General features: G+C 39.8%; 1 protein-coding gene across 4 annotated transcripts in view; it reads right to left on the bottom strand.

Annotated features, from left to right (window-relative positions):
- Positions 1-18,310, bottom strand: part of fryb (furry homolog b (Drosophila)) — a 51,542-nt gene that overhangs the window by 12,800 nt on the left and 20,432 nt on the right. For all 4 annotated transcript variants that reach the window (XM_042430177.1, XM_042430178.1, XM_042430179.1 and 1 more), the window contains exons 11-42: positions 16,115-16,216; positions 15,427-15,530; positions 14,854-14,962; positions 14,144-14,230; positions 13,371-13,542; positions 13,109-13,241; positions 12,800-12,907; positions 12,509-12,635; positions 11,726-11,839; positions 11,398-11,562; positions 11,046-11,132; positions 10,670-10,929; positions 10,269-10,458; positions 9,752-9,876; positions 8,915-8,972; positions 8,425-8,516; positions 7,975-8,147; positions 7,581-7,741; positions 7,365-7,475; positions 7,071-7,225; positions 6,654-6,753; positions 6,342-6,513; positions 5,518-5,774; positions 5,278-5,424; positions 4,797-4,965; positions 4,552-4,642; positions 4,340-4,413; positions 2,903-3,053; positions 2,070-2,173; positions 780-871; positions 556-649; positions 181-400 (exon numbers count right to left, since the gene is read on the bottom strand). In XM_042430177.1, the coding sequence (XP_042286111.1) occupies positions 181-400; positions 556-649; positions 780-871; positions 2,070-2,173; positions 2,903-3,053; positions 4,340-4,413; positions 4,552-4,642; positions 4,797-4,965; positions 5,278-5,424; positions 5,518-5,774; positions 6,342-6,513; positions 6,654-6,753; positions 7,071-7,225; positions 7,365-7,475; positions 7,581-7,741; positions 7,975-8,147; positions 8,425-8,516; positions 8,915-8,972; positions 9,752-9,876; positions 10,269-10,458; positions 10,670-10,929; positions 11,046-11,132; positions 11,398-11,562; positions 11,726-11,839; positions 12,509-12,635; positions 12,800-12,907; positions 13,109-13,241; positions 13,371-13,542; positions 14,144-14,230; positions 14,854-14,962; positions 15,427-15,530; positions 16,115-16,216 (4,304 nt within the window). The remainder of the gene's footprint in view (positions 1-180; positions 401-555; positions 650-779; positions 872-2,069; positions 2,174-2,902; positions 3,054-4,339; positions 4,414-4,551; positions 4,643-4,796; positions 4,966-5,277; positions 5,425-5,517; positions 5,775-6,341; positions 6,514-6,653; positions 6,754-7,070; positions 7,226-7,364; positions 7,476-7,580; positions 7,742-7,974; positions 8,148-8,424; positions 8,517-8,914; positions 8,973-9,751; positions 9,877-10,268; positions 10,459-10,669; positions 10,930-11,045; positions 11,133-11,397; positions 11,563-11,725; positions 11,840-12,508; positions 12,636-12,799; positions 12,908-13,108; positions 13,242-13,370; positions 13,543-14,143; positions 14,231-14,853; positions 14,963-15,426; positions 15,531-16,114; positions 16,217-18,310) is intronic.

Raw genomic sequence — 18,310 nt, 5'->3', positions numbered from 1 at the left:
AGCACCACATATATGTTACGCAAGCACTTAAATATGTGCACTACTGAGAGATTTTCACGCACGCACACACACACACCCGTGCACTTCACAAACACACACCTACTTGAACATTTGTACAACAAAATCCAGCAGCACTGCCACTAGAACTGCCCGAAACATCACCGGGGGGGGTCTGCGTACCTGGTGGAGAGGAACTCGATAAGTTTGTTTGTCTTCTCGTCGTTCTCGTTGGGCGTATCTTCAAGGTCCTCCAGGTCGTCAGGTGTTACGAGGGGCAAATTTCCAACACTGCCCGCAGTGCTGCCGCCACCCAGACTGGCAGAGGAAGAATTGGAGGTGGAGCTGAGTCCGGAATCCACCACCGGAGATGCCTGCCACTCTCGCAGGAAGTCAGGTGCATCTGATGACAGTATACAGAGTATACAGAATTAAATCTACTGTTAATATATTACACTGCAGCTGTACCATGTTGTTATGTACTGTATTGTTTCAGCACATGTTTTCATCTGTTTTCCTATGTCACAGGATCACTAAATTAGTGTATTTTCTACTTACGTGACTGTTGATACTCTGTGTGGTAGCTGGATTTAATGGTGAGAGTCTTGTTATCACTGATCTCTCTGGTCAGCATCAGTACTGAGGCTATTACCTGTAAACACAAAAAGGCGATGTCTTCAGTGGCTAGGGTATTTGTCTGAAGCCCTGTTGATGGGTGCGCAGTGTGAATCCACTTTTAACTCAGGCTAAAATGGCAAAAATAACAAGTACACCGCTCTAACCTGGAAGTTGTTGTTGCAGGAGAGGGCAATGAGAAGGTGGAGAAGGAGACGCTTGCTGTGTTCATAGACCTCTGGTCTGTAGTGGTCCAGACCTGGCCAGTAAAATACATATTCAGTAAGACAAGGACAGGATTAGACAGAGAATACTGTGTAGTGACAGGCAGGTGCAGATGTATAATAAAGCAAAATAAATAAATACCTTTTAGATTTTAGCTTGTAATGATGCTGACATTTGTACATTTGATATATATATAGATATATTAAGATCATTTTAATATTGCTAGATACTGTTGCTGTACCCAGAAATGTTGGTTTACAGTCTCTTAAATGTCTACGAGTGCATCAGCTTGATGTGCTTCAGTGGTTGCTATGATAAATCCAAACCAGATAGCTAGTATCTCCTGTTTTGTAAGTACAGTATGCATGTTACTATGAATAGAACATTTATGCCGATTGCCTGATATCAGACATAATTGTCAACTCGTTACAGAATCAGTCAACTCGGCTTGGTGGAGTGGGCGGATTTCAAAGGTCTGGATCCAGGCAATTATGCCGATACACAACCAGTAAAAAAATCAGAAAACAACACATCTTCAACAGCATTGAATTCTTCAACAGCATCATGTGCACAGTGACACAGCTGCTTTGATGATAATGAGCAGCCTTAACTTGAGGTTAAGTATGTTGAATATGCAGAGTAAGTAATAAAATATTTCTGCACAGCTGACAGGCTAGGCATGTGTCCACATGTTAGATAATAAAGTCGTAATGCAGGCCCTGGGGAATGTCTGTGTCTGCGGTGACACAAAAGAACGGTCTGTCCTGAACTGCGCCTCTGTGTGGGATGGAGATAAAACCTCAAGCTGTCACGCTATGAGCTTATTGGACGTCACAGAAAAATACCTACACACCTCAAGATTATTTTTGTGTGTGTGTTTGTGTTTTAACACCCACTTTGGAAAGACACAGAAAGATGATTTTAGATCTTATCTTTTTAGTTCAAGTTCCTTTAAATTCACCACATGCTCCCTCAATGGGAGATAAAACTGGCGGGAGAGTTCAAACAGCTGATCAGCAAGCTAGTCCAGTTTTTCATAAAGGTATATCACTCTCTAAAATATAATATCACATACAGCTGGTCAAAATTCACATGACAGGTACATTTAGGCTGTGTGTTTTCTTTTTTCTCACTCTTCTTTCCGCTGCCAAATTTTCACGCTTAATCAGTTACAGGCTAGAGGTATACCAAAACTGAGTTATGTGTAATATGTGTATGTTCTGTACTCCTACCCAAGAAGAGGGCATGTAGTAGCAGAGGCAGGTGTAAAGCCCAATCTTCTCTCACGCTGTGGTCCACCACCATTTCAGTCATAAAGATCACTGCAATGTTACACCTGAGGATCAATAGACACACACAAGTTCACAACACAATCAACAATACTTGCTGGAGTGTCCAGGGGGAGTAATACCTGTCAGATGTGAACCCTTTTCAGTGGCTGGTTCAGTTCTCTGATAGTTCAGTATAAAGATGTAATTATAGGTTAACTTTAATCAAATCAGTGAAAGAAAAAGACAAATACACTCAAAAGAAAACTTGTTTTCCTAACTGGTTTTACCTCTTAAATTTACTGAAGTCATAAAGAAGATCTGTATTAGCAGGTTAAAGGAGGTGCTTGAGACAATTAACACATGAATTGTGGAAAAAAAGTGGTTTCCATTAATTCATTCTAGTCTTATACTAAAAACAGTTTTTGTGTATATCTTCCTGGAATTGTGCGAACTGCAGATACATCATTGACTTTAGAAGCTTTTGTATATGTCTCATAAATCTAACCTGTAATTCCAAGACAGACATATATAATCTCATTTGAAGTAATGGTTTTTGAAGTGTTGAGAGAGATGTGGAAGATAAAACAGCAAACCCCTTTTAATATTCATTCTTTACATACTAGAGACGGAGTAAGCTGGCTCAGTTTCATTCCGTGCTGAAGTTTATCAGACCATCTGTGAGGAGGTGTGATGGGTATGTGTGAGAGAATACCTTGCTCTGCTGACTCTGCGGCTACACTGCTGATAGTAAAAACTACTATCATCGCTCTTACTGTGAGTCTGTTTGTGTGTACCTGTGCAGTGGTCCTCTAGGTGTGATGGTTTCAGGCAGGTAGTCAACCAGAGGAGCCCAGCAGCCTCCGTTAACGGGCATGGGTAACGGCTGAGGATGGTTGGTCTCCAGAACACCCAGCAGCCAACCGGCATATGGTGGGAGTGGGTCATCTATAAAAACAAAACAATCCCAAGATTTAGTCAATAAAAATATACTTAAACCTGATTAAACATCTATCACATAAATGCAGGACATGCAGGCATCTCTCACTAAACTGATATCTATTTAAAATCAATTTAAAATACTCAGACCATAGACTGTTAGTACAAAAAAGTCCCCAAACAGCTCATGTTACAGATTACTTAACCACACCACAACAGCTAATTAAAAACCTGTGTTATTCCAAACACGAGTTATGTCACAGTCCAGGTATTTCAACAACAATGTGGTTCTTCAGCATGATAGTAGCTGTTGACACTATAGTTTTCAAATACACTTAACTAATACAATACTATATTTTATTTTCATTTGGTAAGTATAAACAAAAAGCAACTTTTTGTCTAAACATAGGAAACAGAGTGAGGGAATCAGAAGGGAAGCAGAACCTATTGAAACGTACTTACTGTAATGACAAATAAAAGTAACAATTAAACTAAAGATTTCATATTATGTCAATGGTGTTTTGTCTATGTGTGTTGATGTTATGTTTCATATGCAGTTTACAGGAAAAGTTCGACATTTTCGGAAATAGATTCAGATTTCCCAAAATGTCTTAAAATGTTTCCTTTAAAAACAACAATGTATATCCTGAGTCACATAATGACATTCTACGTAAAGTCCTTGATAACATAAAACAATATGTAATTATCATGACTTTACAAGAGTAAAATATTTGTATCAGGTCAGACGCTGGCTTGGTTAAGTGATTATATCCCCTGCTCAGAAAAGACAAGTCCGCTTTTTGAGAAATAGACCCACCCTTGTACTTGGCTGGGTACAGCCCTGCTTAGTCACATGAGGACAAGAGTGGCAGACTCACGCCTGGAATCCCCCTAACACAGATGCTTGCTAAAGATAGACCATCACTGTGGTTGAGGTTGTATCTGTGTCATAAGGGACAGTGGTGGGCCTTGGCTCGAGTCCAAATAACATATTTGATATACACTTACTACTATGTGGACAGTTTTTGTTTCATGGTCTAGAATCCCTGTCAGTTTCTTCACTCTAAAAACTGTCAATCTGTATATTTATGTCTGTATGGAGGGAATTAGAGATGATTATCATAAGAGTCTTAGGTTAAAGTGGTGAACATTATGTACTGACAAGAAGAATCCGTGTCCTGGAGCTCTTTCCAAATAACAGACGGCTGTGAATCCCTCTGTGCTGTTTGTGAGTACACACTGTACAAGTCCAGCAAGTTCGTGCATTCATTCTCATGAGAACCAAGACAACTTACTCTTTTCATCCTCGTAGGAGCCTCCAGAGCTGTTGCTGTAGCGAGACTCCAGTCTGTTGTGAGCCCTGGCCCTGCTGAAACAAAATGCATGATATTACAAGTTAAATTTCTAGACTTACACAGTTGTATTCCATGACTGAAAAGTCTGCATAAAAAGATATCTTTTTGCCAAACTCCAGTCAACACAAATATAAAAATGTATTAATACTTACCGCTCTTCACTCTCTCTAACCAGCTTGTTCTCATCTGTGTCTGCCAGGTTGTCCTGACCAGCCACCACAGTATTACTGCTGGAGGTGGTGCCTACACATGAGACATTTCAAAGATAATCTTCAGAAATACAGAACAGTCAACCATCCTTCTGTAAAAAAAATCTGTCAAGTTCAAACTAAAAGTCAATGTTGAGATTAAATTATCAACTGATATCACAGAGTATAACAGGGACTTCTCCTCCCACCCGTCTGTGAGGTCGATGCTTTGTTGCTGGCGGCGAAACGGTAGAAGGGAGGGTTGTCACAGTGCAAGACCACAGGGTTGACTGGGTCAGTCTGCTGCAGCTCAAACAGAAGCTCCTCCATAGTCTGGATGGTGTTGTTGCGACACAGGTAGATCACCACCTTCTTGATCTAAAACAGATACATATATATCTACTGGAGATACCGTGTACTTCACATTATCTCTGCATATTTTTACAATATTTTTTATTAAGATTTATTTATTTTTTGTTGTGCCTCATCATGACATGCATGACCCAGTATCTTTATAGCAATCATTGAAATATCATTATACTGTATATTACATTACTTTACCAGTAAATCACTAAGAAAACAAGGATCTTCTACAAGGGTCATCCAAATTCAATTCTAGAGTGAAACAGCTTTCAGTTTTCATGATTATGACTATAGAGCAGTGTGTTGGTGTGTGCAGACTATACTTACATAAGGCAGCAGTGTGGTATCACTGCTGACTCCACACAGGCTAATAAGGAACTGCAGGGTGATCCGCAAGTTGTTGCTCCACCTCTCGTTGGACACCAGAGCGTTCCAGGCGCTCTCAATCTCTGGACCAGGAACCTCATCTCCATACTGGTGATTCAACAAGGAAAATTCAGTTTAAAGGCAGAGTTCATTGGGAAAGAAAGAGTGATTTCAAATACATGCACAAACACTGCTTCCCACCTTAGCTGTCATGAACATGAGGTTGTTGAGCACCAGCGAGGTCGCCTGCAGGGAGCCCCAGCCGTTACCTCTCAGACTGGGGCACAGACCCATGCTGTGTGCCTGCCCACGAGGTTCTTCCTCTGGTGTGCAGGGGCTTGAAGCAGGGGGGAGGAGCCCCGTGTCCACTAGCTCAATGTTACTGAGCCACGGTAGCAGGTAGGACAGCATGATCTGTCTGCCGTTGGAGTGGGTGGTTGGGAAACGCTGGCTCACCTCTGCTCGGGCAAAAACAAAGTCAAAGGAAATCAAATCAGTTATAAGTGCCCTGAGTGCTGAGCATTCTTTAAAAGGTGTTCAGTAAAATCAGAAATTTAGCAAATGTAACTGTCTCAGGGAGAAAAATGATCTTTTGGGGGTTTTGGCTATGAGGTTTTAAAGAGATTGAGCTGCTTTGGAGATCATCTTGTCTGCTTCAATGGTTAATGGGCACTCTTGAAGCACAGCTGACACTAATGTCACAAAAGAACAGCATTTTGGGAGCACGTTTGCTTCCTTAATTTGATATCCAGTGTTTGCTGTTAAAATATGATAGAGTGGGGAGGGTGTTGGAGCCTCTATTTACATCTGGGTCAGCAGTTAGGATGTACTACTTTCAACAAAACACATCTAATGGGTTTCTATTCTTGGCGCTGTTTCCTGCACTTTGGGTGAAGTACTTCTGTATCTTGTTTTCACTTTCCCTGTATAGATCTTTTTTTTCATTATCCTTTCCGACACAGAGTTCTACAAAAGAACTGACTACATAACCTGTGTACAGATTCACCCTGAAGTAAAGTATTTACCTGAGAAGAGAGGCAGAGTGAGCTCCGGGTACATGCTGGCCAGCTGGATGGAGAGTTGAGATAAGTTGACGCTGTACAGGGGAGGCAGGGGGCCGTGTGTGCCATACAGAATGTTACCAGGCTTTTGCTCCACCATTCGCTTAGAGTACGCACACAGCTTAGACTCCAGCACCTGCAGACATATTATATATTCTTTACAGTCAAAATGCATTGTCATGATTCGGCTTCATGCTTGTGTTCTATTTTTGATGAATACATATTTATCATTTGAGCTGTGTTTTTGTCTTCTGTGTGCTGTATGAGTGTATGTACCTGCATCAACTGCATGGAGATCTCATATATTTCCCTACTAGTGTCTGAAGCCTTGAATAGCACCAGATTGAGCAACGTGACTAGGTCACATGGGTAATTCCTGGCAAAAAAAGGAGAAATGGTTAATTGACATTTGGACAAAAGCAGAGTGGACAGTATGCAGGGAATCACATTTTAACAAAAAGAATACCATGTATGTACAGTTCTTTTGTAAGTACATTATGAAAAAAAAACATTTTCAGCATGCTGCATAAGTCATTCTCAATATGTTATTTTAATAATAATAATGTGACAATTTATTTATTGAAATTTTATTTGCACCTAAACTCTCAAGCATGGAGGTCAGAAGCTATACGCAGTTACTGGAGCAGGTGGATCTTCAACAGAGCAGATTTTGACAAATGTATGATTCCCTACCTGTTACCGCAGACAGTGGCGATGGCCTTGAAGCAGCCAGATGCCAGCTGGTACGATCCAGTGAAGCAGCGGTCCACAGCCCAGTTGAACAGATTGATTTGGTCTGGGTTCAGTTCCAAGAGCAGGATGACCACCTCACACCCCAGACGGTGCACCTAGGGCAAACACGTTTTATCCACAATTAGGAAACAGCAAAAAAGAAGCATCACAGAATAAGAAAACTGAGATTCAAATAACTTATTGCGCTAAGAAAAATATGCATGTTCATGTTAGAAAATTTCAAACCTGACGTACCCGTATGTCATGGCAGGCCAAGATGTTGTCAAGCCATTTGTAGAGATAGCCATCAGTAGAGAGTCCCACATTGTCAAAAACCGGACCACAGCACAGAACTGCTGACATAGCCTAGGTGACAAAGTTCAAAATATAACAAGAGATAACTAAAGTTTCCACTAATGTTTCTGTAGAATACAATAAAAGGAATAAAAAAACACAGAGGGTACTGCTTACCTTGAGAGCGCAGTACTGGTAGCGAGTGATCTGGTGGTTGCGGTCACTGTAACGATCAAGGGGAGTAAACATGACACTGAAGGGTCCGGCCCATTGGCTGAAGAGGATGAAGAGATGGTGTCTCAGTGACTGCTGAGGGAAGAGGAAGCGCCTGTGGTGGACTGCAGATTGAGTGTGAGAGAGAGACATGAAGGGTCAAAATAGGAGACAGACGTTCATATGAACATTTAAATTTATCATTTAAATCTCATATACATTAATATATGAGTATTTGTTCTGAGAGGTGTGTAAATTTAGTTTGTGGCAGCAGAAGACTGCTAAATCTGCTACTAATGAAAGACCAATGTATTATAAATAAAAAGTAATATCATGAAAAAGTAACAAAATGATTTACCAGGAACACACTGGATGAGATTGGCCACCATCCCACTGAAGTGGGCTCTGATGTCTTTAAGCACATCCAGCTCCTTTTCATTCTCAGCCTCCAGAAGCATCCGAGTTAGGTCCACATACTCAAGGAACAAGGCACCCAATGCCAGGGAATCACGCTCCAGTGCTCCATTAGTGCTACGGAGGAGAAGGAAATCTAACTTTGGTAATCCTAGAGATCTTTTTTTTTCAGCAGTTGAGAAATTACAGAGGGAAACTTGTGAGAAAAAGTTGTAACAATAAAATGACTGATGGCTTGTAGCTCCCTCAACAAATATGTGTATATATCAACAGGGACAAACATGAAGCATTATGTTGCATAAGCAAACAACAGTAGCGGAGTTGGTGTATATAGCATAAAGAAGACCAAAACCAAAACAACTAGAAGGCATTACATAGATTAAATGTGTGCTACCTGTCACTGATAACTCCTGCATTCGCCAGCAGTTCAAAGATCCTCAGCAGCTGCAGCCGGAGAAGATCCCTCCTCTCTCTGCGTTTCTTGTTCTGGAGGCAAACAACACAAACAGGTCTTCAATTTACTGCTATTACATTTTCCTTAAGTTCTTAAATAAACACAGTAAATTCTGCTGTTGTAATTTAAACAGTGTTGTTACTTAAATTAGTTAAATATACATATGCAGTTTTGTTTATACCTGTAAAACTTTAGTATTTCCATTAGGAGTTTTACATGAACATTTCATTCATTGTAATAAATAATAATTACTATGTATGAGTGTACACTACATGTAACATGAAAGATATACTTCTACACTGTGTTAACTGGTGACTCTGGATTAACATTATACTGAATTTACCCAATTTCCTATCTGGGATCAATAAAGTTAATCTCATCCTGTTTCAGTGCTGCTCTCACTTGCCCTCTTTGTGTTTGTGTGTGTTACCTCAGGCCTACGTTCCAGTGCTTCCTTCATCAATGGATGGAGTTCTTCCACTAGCTCCCTGTAGAAACACAGGATAAAAAGGGGTAAAAACCAAAAAAACAACTGATTTCTTCATTGCTGAATGAGACTGATCTTCCTTCCTTGTAGATAAATGACGGACTGACATGAGAAAATAGAATGGTTTGTAACAGATATCTATCTTGTGCAACCCGAATGTCACATGTCCTAAAACCACTAATCCTCAAACACAGTAATGTTAGACAAATTTGTCTGGGGAGACCTTAATCTCTTTAATAACAATGAGCACCCTTTTGAAAAACATTTCAGGTTAAAAATAGTTAATCTCTTCAAAATGAAATACCTCCTGTTCACAATGGAACCTCTGTCCTTTAAAAAATGCGATACATCTCTGTCCCTCTAAGAATTCCTTTCCTACATCAGTGACGCCGTTTTGTTTTTCTTCTCAGAATGTCAGAGAGGCATGCGGCTCATCTCAGTTATGAAGAGAATGTACAGATACATGGGAATAAGTAATGGGAGAGGGGAGCGTAAAAAGACTAATGAATCCCGTCTTTCTTATGTAAGAGATAAGAACCAAATCTAGCACATCATCCATTTTCTATTGTAATCTAAATCTATACAGTTGTCACTCAGGCTTTGTGTGTTTATTCTCTACCGAAGCAAAAGCTCACATCTTTTATGATTCTTGAACAGTCATCTGAGAATTATGTGGCACCCATAGTTGGTAAAAACAATATTTAGCACTTGACTCAAGTCGGAGTTTAATGATGTGAGCTGTGAGTAACATTGTATTTATAAATGTTCCTGTTTCAGTACCTGAAGACCAGAGCATTTGTGCATCCAAAGCCCAACACCAGAGACTCTGTGATCTCCAGACTCTCAGCTCTCATCAGTGGGACCAGCTGTTTTAAAAGCCAAGCTACTGAGGGAGTGCCTATCACCTGTGTGATAAAAAAAAATACAAAAACACAAATTAATAAGAATGAAACATATCAAAACCATACATATTCATACTTGAGGGCAACATTTAACAGCCTTATCCTGATCCAAAATTTACAAAAGTCTTTTTTTTTTCTACTGGGTTGGTCAATATTTGATAGGCTTTATGCTATGACAGTGTCAATATGAATCTCTACCTGAGGATTATTCATCATAATTTAGACCGTATTCATCATGCATCGGGACAGAGCAGCAATATATAGAATATTTTCCCTGACTATTTGTGCCATTCCAACACTTTAAGGATCTGGTAACTATTAACTAATCCCATGCAGTACATTTCTAGTTCCCTATATCTTATATGAACCCTACTCTCACACAAACAAACACACACCTTGTTGTCGTAGGTGACGCTGCCGTCAGGCGTGGTGGCAGTGATCTCTGGAGTTGAAGCTCTGAGGTGACCGGGGGACATGATGCTTGGCTTAGCCACACCGAGACATAGGATCAGGTAGTTGCGCCACAGAGAGATGTAGCTGTCGCTGGAGCCAGCTGTGCTGGTCTTCTTAGCATTTACTGGGCTGCTGTAGAAAGACAGGTGAAAAGGAGAAGGGGTAGGTGGTCAGATATTTTAATCTTTCGTAGACTCGTATAATTTGTTGTATGAGATACATGATCAATTCTATTGCCATAAACATTTTTCAGAGGATTATTTGGTTTTGGTTATTATTTTGGTTATTAAATAAACATTTAAATGCCTAAAAAATACAATAAAATGAATATGTGTTCATGTACTTGGGGTCAACCAGTGGCAGTAGCAGCTGTAGCCGTGTGAAAGCGTAGGGCCAGGCATATCCCAGAGCGATGGGGCAGTGTTTGGGCAGATGCTCCTGCCGCAAGAAGATGTGCAGACAGAGCACCCAGGGGTCCTTCATGCACTGGGCGAAGATCCAGACATGGCTCGGGCTTTTCACGTCATATGAGCTGCTCACCAGTCGAGCCGTCCACTCCACCAACCACTGGAGGTCAACATGGTGGCTCAGGGGTAAGGTGGACTGAGGGAGAGAAGAAGAATTTAAGAAGTGACCTGGAAGGTTGTGTTATAAATAATTGATCTGATGTACTGTGCTGTGGAGAATAAAATCAACACTCTTTTCACAAATATACTTACTGAGTCAGAAACAGCCACATGAACAAAGCTGTCCATTACAGCTGGGCTCAGCTGGTCCATGACCTCTATCATGGGTTTGTCATCATCCTAGAGGGGAAGACATTTATAGAGGCAGCTATTTTTATAGCAGCGTCATACAATGTGAGAGAATTCACAGGCTGCATATGCTGCATCTCTAATCACGATCAGATTGCTTTACTTCTGTCCCACTGTTTTCATGTTCCTTCCTCCCAAATTTACCACCAAATGCTTGTTTCATTTTGGTAATATTTATCTTTCAACTCTGCTTTGTCAGTCACTTAAAATCTACATGAGTGTTTAAAAAGCTGGTGAATATTGTCTTGTGCTGTACCTCAGCGTGTCCCAGAGCTGTGAAGAGGCAGCGTATTTCTCTTAACACACCAACTGCCAGCTTCCTCGTGCTGATCTGACATGAGCAGAGGAGCAGTAGAGCCAGGCCCTCGACTGCATGGAGTACAGAGCAATGAGGGCTTCGATCTGGCAGTCTGGTGCTGGCCTGATGAAGAGGGAAGACAAAGAGGGAAGAGAAATTAGTCAAAAAAAAACATTTTAGAACACTGAGGAGAAACAAATACAATTGCATTTCACCTTGTCTGACATGTAAGTAAACATGTAGTTACGGAACTTGACAAGTGGCGAAATTGACAAACCGTACAAACCTCAACTCCACCTCGCATCTTCCCCTGGAGCTGCAGAGCTAACCTCCACTGTGTGAGCAGCTGCAGAAGAAGCTTTACAGATGCATCCTGCAAACCCTGATGTGTGTCTTGGACCTGGAAGAGTTTGGAGAAGGACATTTATAGAATGGCTGCACATGTTGGTGCATGCTGTTAATTCTGATTCAGTTATGAATCACTCCAGTGGCATTTTTACTGATAGGCCTCCTGTAGCACAAATGATAATTTTCAAGTGTAAACTACATCAATCTACTTAGGTCATAAACCATGGAGAGAGAACTAGAGGCAATGTTTTATGTCTTTTGGTTAAAACAATTCATATGCACATAAAAAAGAGGCACAAAAGTGCTGTGGTAGCAACCTACTTTGAGGTAGACAGTTTTGTATTTACATATGTGTAAATTTGATCTGGATTAAAAAAGAATGAAAAGAAGATTCTCTGTAATTCTGAATCAATTTTTGCTGGTGTAAACTAGTAATGTATGTTTTTTATGATATTTCAAAATGTGATTGAATATGCATTAATCAGTGAACAGTGAAAAGTAGTAAAACCAGCAGCAAAACGAGGTTTTTTTTTCTTTTTGATGATTTAAGGACCTTAAGGCTTATCTTCTCAAACTGTGTTACTATTTTCCTGTTCAATAGTGCTTATCAATTATGTATGTGCACAATAAATCAGCATAGTTCAACCAATGCAAATGCTGCATATAATCTTTTACTGTCAGTTGTACTCTCTAAGGAGCTGCAGGTCTCTGTCAGTTATACCTCACGCAAAAGGAAATGTGTGTAACCGAACAGGACGTCTTCCCTCCAGTCTGAGAAATCGAGTAGCAGGCTTTGCAGGGAGTTCTGGGAAATGAGACGAAGCTCATCGTCCATGTGCACCGTAAGTCTGAGGGATAGATGACAACATATGAACAAAGTTGAATGAATAAGATATCGCTGACAGATATAAAAACCAAAATAACCAAATTAACTGATGAAGTTGTACGACTTCATTGGCATTTTACGACATGTTAGCCAGCAAGAAATGAAGTTGTCCCATCTCTAACTCACCGTGAGAGCAGGTCAATCAGCTCAGGTTTGGACATGCCATCAGGAAGGATACGAGGAATGGCAGCCACACATGTCCTGAACAGGTCGATTTTAGGCTTCCTTTCACCACTGTCAGAGATGGAGTGGGACTTTAAACATGCTAACACTTATTCAGAAAACAATCTGCTTGAACAAGGAAAGTTGGCTGTTTAATTTCATTTTTGCAAAAATGATAATTTGTCAGGCTTTGTACAAAACGCTCAGTCACTAAAACAGCCTCATTTCAAACAAGGCTGAAAAAACAGATGCTGCACTTTGTAGTTAACATACGTGATCATGTCCTCTGGTTCTTTGTTGAGCATCTGGACACTGGTGAGCATCATGCAACGACCCACCTCCTTGTCCAAGTGTCTGAGGATGTTGTCCAGAGCCTTTCGCACCTGGGAGTAGTACAAGGACATGCCTGTGGAAAGCAGAGAGAGACGATAACATGGAATTAGAGACGACATACAAATTAAACTAGTTCTCATGCCTGCAGACACACACACACACACACACACACACACACACACACACACACACACACACAAACCTATTAGTTTGGCCTCCTCTTCAGTAAGGGTCTTGCTGAGATAGGTTTTCTTCTTCTTAAGAGAGTTTCCAGAGGGCAGAGTGGCTCCTGTGTTGGGCATCGGAGGCTCTCCGTCCTTCTGTTGCAGAGCATCTGCTATCACCAGGAACGCCCGCAGACCTATGTTCATACGCTGGGACAAAGACAAAGCGCAGCATCTTTACGACATGTCCAAAAAGTTTATCAAGAGCAATGGCTAATTTGTGGCAAGGCTACATGACAGAATCCATTCTATATAAATGTTTATTCAGTGCTGCTCAATACAGGAATTGTTTTTCCTAATTAGAAGTGATCTTACAATATCTGTAATTTAAGTAGTTAGACAATCTACACTTACTACAACAATATGTGTATGATGAATGGTTTATATGACCTCACAATCCTAATGACTTCATTATAAAAATTATCCAAGGCATACTTGCAATAGTTGAGTAATAATAATAATTGGTTGAGTGTTTATATAACCAGAACACAGTTATCACATTGCATAAGATAAACCCTGAGTGCATCATTTCACTACAGCTGAAATGTTGTTTATTCAGTCCACTAGTGCATTTCATTTCAACGTTCCAACAGAGAGCATACTGTTCTTTACCTGCCTCGCTGACTAAAAAAAAAACAAAAAAACAAAACCAAACTGGAATGCTCATCCTTGTAACACACCCAAGAGATACACTGTTGATCTGCGCGTAATTGCGTGCACATGATTTAACGTCTGTGTCTGCTTTCGTTACCTCTGGGTTGAGACTGAAGGCTTTGGCAGGTTTCCCGACGCTCAGCAGGTCAAATATGATCTCCTTCATAGCAAAATCCAGTCTCTCCTGAATAGAAGACAAACATGCCGGTGTGACAGGTTTTTTTTTTAATGTAGTATGAGGCAGCAGGTACGTCTGCTGTCAACAATGATGCACAATTTATGCAAATTTTAATCACTTTACTGATTATATGGAGACAAAATACAAAAAAAAGTGAAAAAAATGAATGGAGATAATAAGTCTCATTTATCTTTATCTGAGTTATTTACCCTGCAGGTCCACTCAGTTTTAAATGACATACACGCTGTTAAATAGTCAAGAGTGTATACACTTTTGAAACATCACCCTCTCATACAGCCACTAGATGAAATGTAATCAATTTTGTTAATGTATACTGGTGAAATGTAATAAATACCTGATGGCCTACATTCTTGGTAATCCTGTATTATCAGAGCAACTACGGGAGTAGGTATTAAAATAATCTTTTTTTTAAGCTTTTGACCATTTTCTGCAACTGTGTCAACTAAGAATTTTAGATTAATAAATGTTTGTTTATCTCAGTGATAGCAGAGACTAGCACAGAATAAATATTGGCAAAAAAGTATACAAAACAGACTCCACGTCATTTCTCATGTATTTATTCTAAAGCTGTGAGCGTGTTGGTGTATTTATGTGAGTGTCATACACACCTGTGCTATAAATTGGATAATCTTGACAAAAATATTAAGTGGCATGTCTCTGGGCACAACGCTACGACTCCCTTTGGGAAACAGCGTGGAGGTGATTGACGTCAGACGACTGGAGATAACAGGAGAGATGGGAAAAAGGAGACACAGTCAGAGAGTGGAGAGGAGGGAGTGTTGAGACACAATATAAATACATGAGTAAAATCATTACATGTGTCACCTTTGACAATAACAAATTGTTACCACATCACTTTTAAGAAACAAGCGTAATTACCAAACTAAACAAACAACACCACAACAGAAAAGAGTGACTCAGCATTTCCCAGTTTTTAGAACTGTTTTTAAGTAAATCTTCTAAAAACATTAAAATCACAACGACATCATTTTACAGCACAAAAGAAGAAGAAAAAACAGAGCTAAAATGTGAAGAGTTTCTTGGTAGGATTTTCTTTGTATTGTAATTTGTTCATGGTAATTGAAAGGTAATATCATTTTGTGATAAATTACATATTCATACTAAAAATGTAACACGTTTAAAATTACATCTTGCACTTTGTAACTGCATGTTGTTGTTACCTCTGTGTTCCAGTGTTGCTCTCGCACTTTATCCGGATCATGTAAACCCAGAGCAGGCGGTAGAGTGATTCTAGAGCCACACGTGCCATCTTGGGATCTTTATTCTGCATTCACACAAATGCGAGACAAAAATTAATTCAAAACAGCTGTGTTTCATCAGGTACAGTTTTTCACATAGCTCCACATGACAAAAAAAATGTTTTGCACGGTTCAACTCTCAACCTAAAAGACAAACAAGGTTTCTGAGAGAAAAGCACTGCTACCCCACCAGGCATTCCTTACATACTGTACCTTATGGACACGTGAAAATGTACTCTGTCCAGTACATACGTTACTTTCTTAGCGTTGGTCATGAATCAAACTTCAAACAGGAGTGTTTATGACCCCCCATTAATCACTGCCTTCTTTACCTGCAGTGTTTTCGTCAAGTCAGTACATACTGATTGAAGATTTTACTGTTGTTGGTAGTGCTGGTGCAGTAGTTTGTTGTGTGAAGTTCAGTGTTGTGTGCGTGTACTGTTTGGCAAAATCATTCCCCGTGGGCAGAAATTTACTGCACAGGCTGCATAGCTATTGTGTGAGTATTACCATCAATCAACAACAGAGAAGTAAACTGGCTGGTCCCGGACACTCCTACACCCTACTACAGTAAGTCTTACATTTCCATGGTATAGAAAGAAAGGCTGACCTTGAGGTTTGACAGGCAGTTGTTGAGAAAAATGTGCCAGCGGCTGAGGAAGAACTGCTTCTGACTGACACACAGCAGGCAGGTCACCAGAGGATAGAGCGCCTGGGGAGGAGAGAGAAGACAGATGGGAGACATTTGTAAAAGGAGCTTTAGAAGACAAGTAGTTATGTATCAGGATAATTTAAGTTCATCGTTCACTGAATGTTTTCCTTGCCAGTTTTCTATATTGACTATACCTTTTATTACTTTGAAACAGTTTTTTCTTTCTTTGAGTTACTTACTGCTCTATAGACATACCATCTTTTAAAGGCGACGTATCATGCACATTTACAGGTCTATGTTTCTATTCTGAGGCTCTACTGGAACATATTTGCATGATTTACAGTTTAAAAATAAACAAATCTTATTTATCTTATACTGGCTCTTTATGCAGCCCCTCAGTTAAGCCTCTGTTTGAAACAGGCCGTTTCAGCTCATGTCTCTTTAAGTAATCCTTCCTGATGAGCCCACTCTGCTCTGATTGGCCGGCTCTGAAGGCTACTTAAACAAACATCTTTTTCCAGTTCTTTACTCGACAAGTTCTTTACAATCTGATGTCAGTTCGACGGGGAAGTAGAGGTAACTTGGCTGAAGACTGGGCTTTTGACTTTCAGGGAGCATTTTTACAAATGTTCACCTTAAATTTTGGAACTTTGACCATGTTTAACATCCAAAATTATAATAATGTAACAATAAGAGAAAATAAAAGAGAAAAAAAACATGATATGTCCCCTTTAAAGAGGGTTGATCAAAATACATCTGAGAATTTCTTATTTTAAGCTAAAATCTATTTTTTGAGCTCTTCCTTTGTCCTTTATCAACAACAGGCAATTACATTATTTTAGATTGAGCTTAACATTTTTTCTGCAATCATGTTCCAATTATTTGAGACCACATAAATCCCTCATTAACCAGTTGTTTCTCAGTCACCATCCTCCTCTCTGGAAGTCAATTTAAAGAGCAAATTCAACAACAGACCGCTTCTTTCTCTGTGCTTTAACTTGTTAATGGATTTCACGAGACAAATAAATTAAGTTAAGTTAATTTATGGGCAAATGGAACACTTGGGAATAGATTTTTTTTACTCTCATTTCGTGGCAGTGTTAATATCTTTATCTTTACTTCTTTATAGGGGAGACAAATATATCAAAGCTTTCAGTACAAAGTTCACATACAGGAAAGTGGACTTGGTTTCTAATGTGAACTATGAAGGGCCCTTTACAGTATGCATGCAGATCATTCTTGAACATGAATGCCTTCCTAATGATTAGTGTGAGTTCAGGTACACCCTTGTCATGAATGGTTGTAGAAATGCTAGGTTTGACGAATGCATCTGGTACCTGTCACTCCTTATCAAAGCAGTTATTTGTTATCTGCCTCTCTCTCATTTCAGTGTCTCCTCTCACTCAGGCACTCAGAATGTAAAAGAATAACAATTATGCACCACGTTACTGTCATTCTTCTCATGTCTGTCCATCCTGCTCTGACATGGCAGCTTATGGTTTGCATTGTTCGCTTTGAAAAAGTGAAGAAAATTTATGTTTGCAGTGAGGTGTGTCGAGTGTTTAGTGAAGCTTCAGTCTGGAATGCATGGGTGACCTGGACTATTTGGGGAAATTGTCGGAGGAAGCATCCATACTGGTTGAGTGACGCGTCTGCAGCCCTGAGAACACGAGTCTCAGCCTGAGGAACCCATGCACATAGCGCAAATTGCACATCAACAGCAACCAGCAATAATGCAACACGGCAGTCTGATGTCATCTTGTATTATTCAACGGTTCAGTCAACCGGCTGTGAGAACAAAAGGTGCAGTGACATTTTGGAGACAACTAAGGGGGAACGGCACTGCTTAGCATAGCTCTGACGCACCACAAAAAAATCTCAATTTAATCAAGAAATGTCAGTTTTTCTTCCTTATTTTCTTAAAACCTGTGAAAAAATCTTATAGTGTGATAAGAATATTTCAATTTAAATCAACTTGTTGCAAGAATCTTCTAGAAATTAGTGTATGCATCTTGAAACAAGAAAGATAAAGCTACTAAAATAGACAAAAATAAACACTTGAAAAATATCTGTATATACGCTGGAAACAATTTTTAAAATTCTTGTTCAAATGGCAGAATTTTTTGCTCACTTTAAGGAAATAATATTTTAAGT

This window comes from Thunnus maccoyii, chromosome 13 (assembly GCF_910596095.1).
Source record: "Thunnus maccoyii chromosome 13, fThuMac1.1, whole genome shotgun sequence".
Lineage (NCBI taxonomy): Eukaryota > Metazoa > Chordata > Actinopteri > Scombriformes > Scombridae > Thunnus > Thunnus maccoyii.
This window is presented reverse-complemented; position numbering and strand designations above follow the sequence as displayed.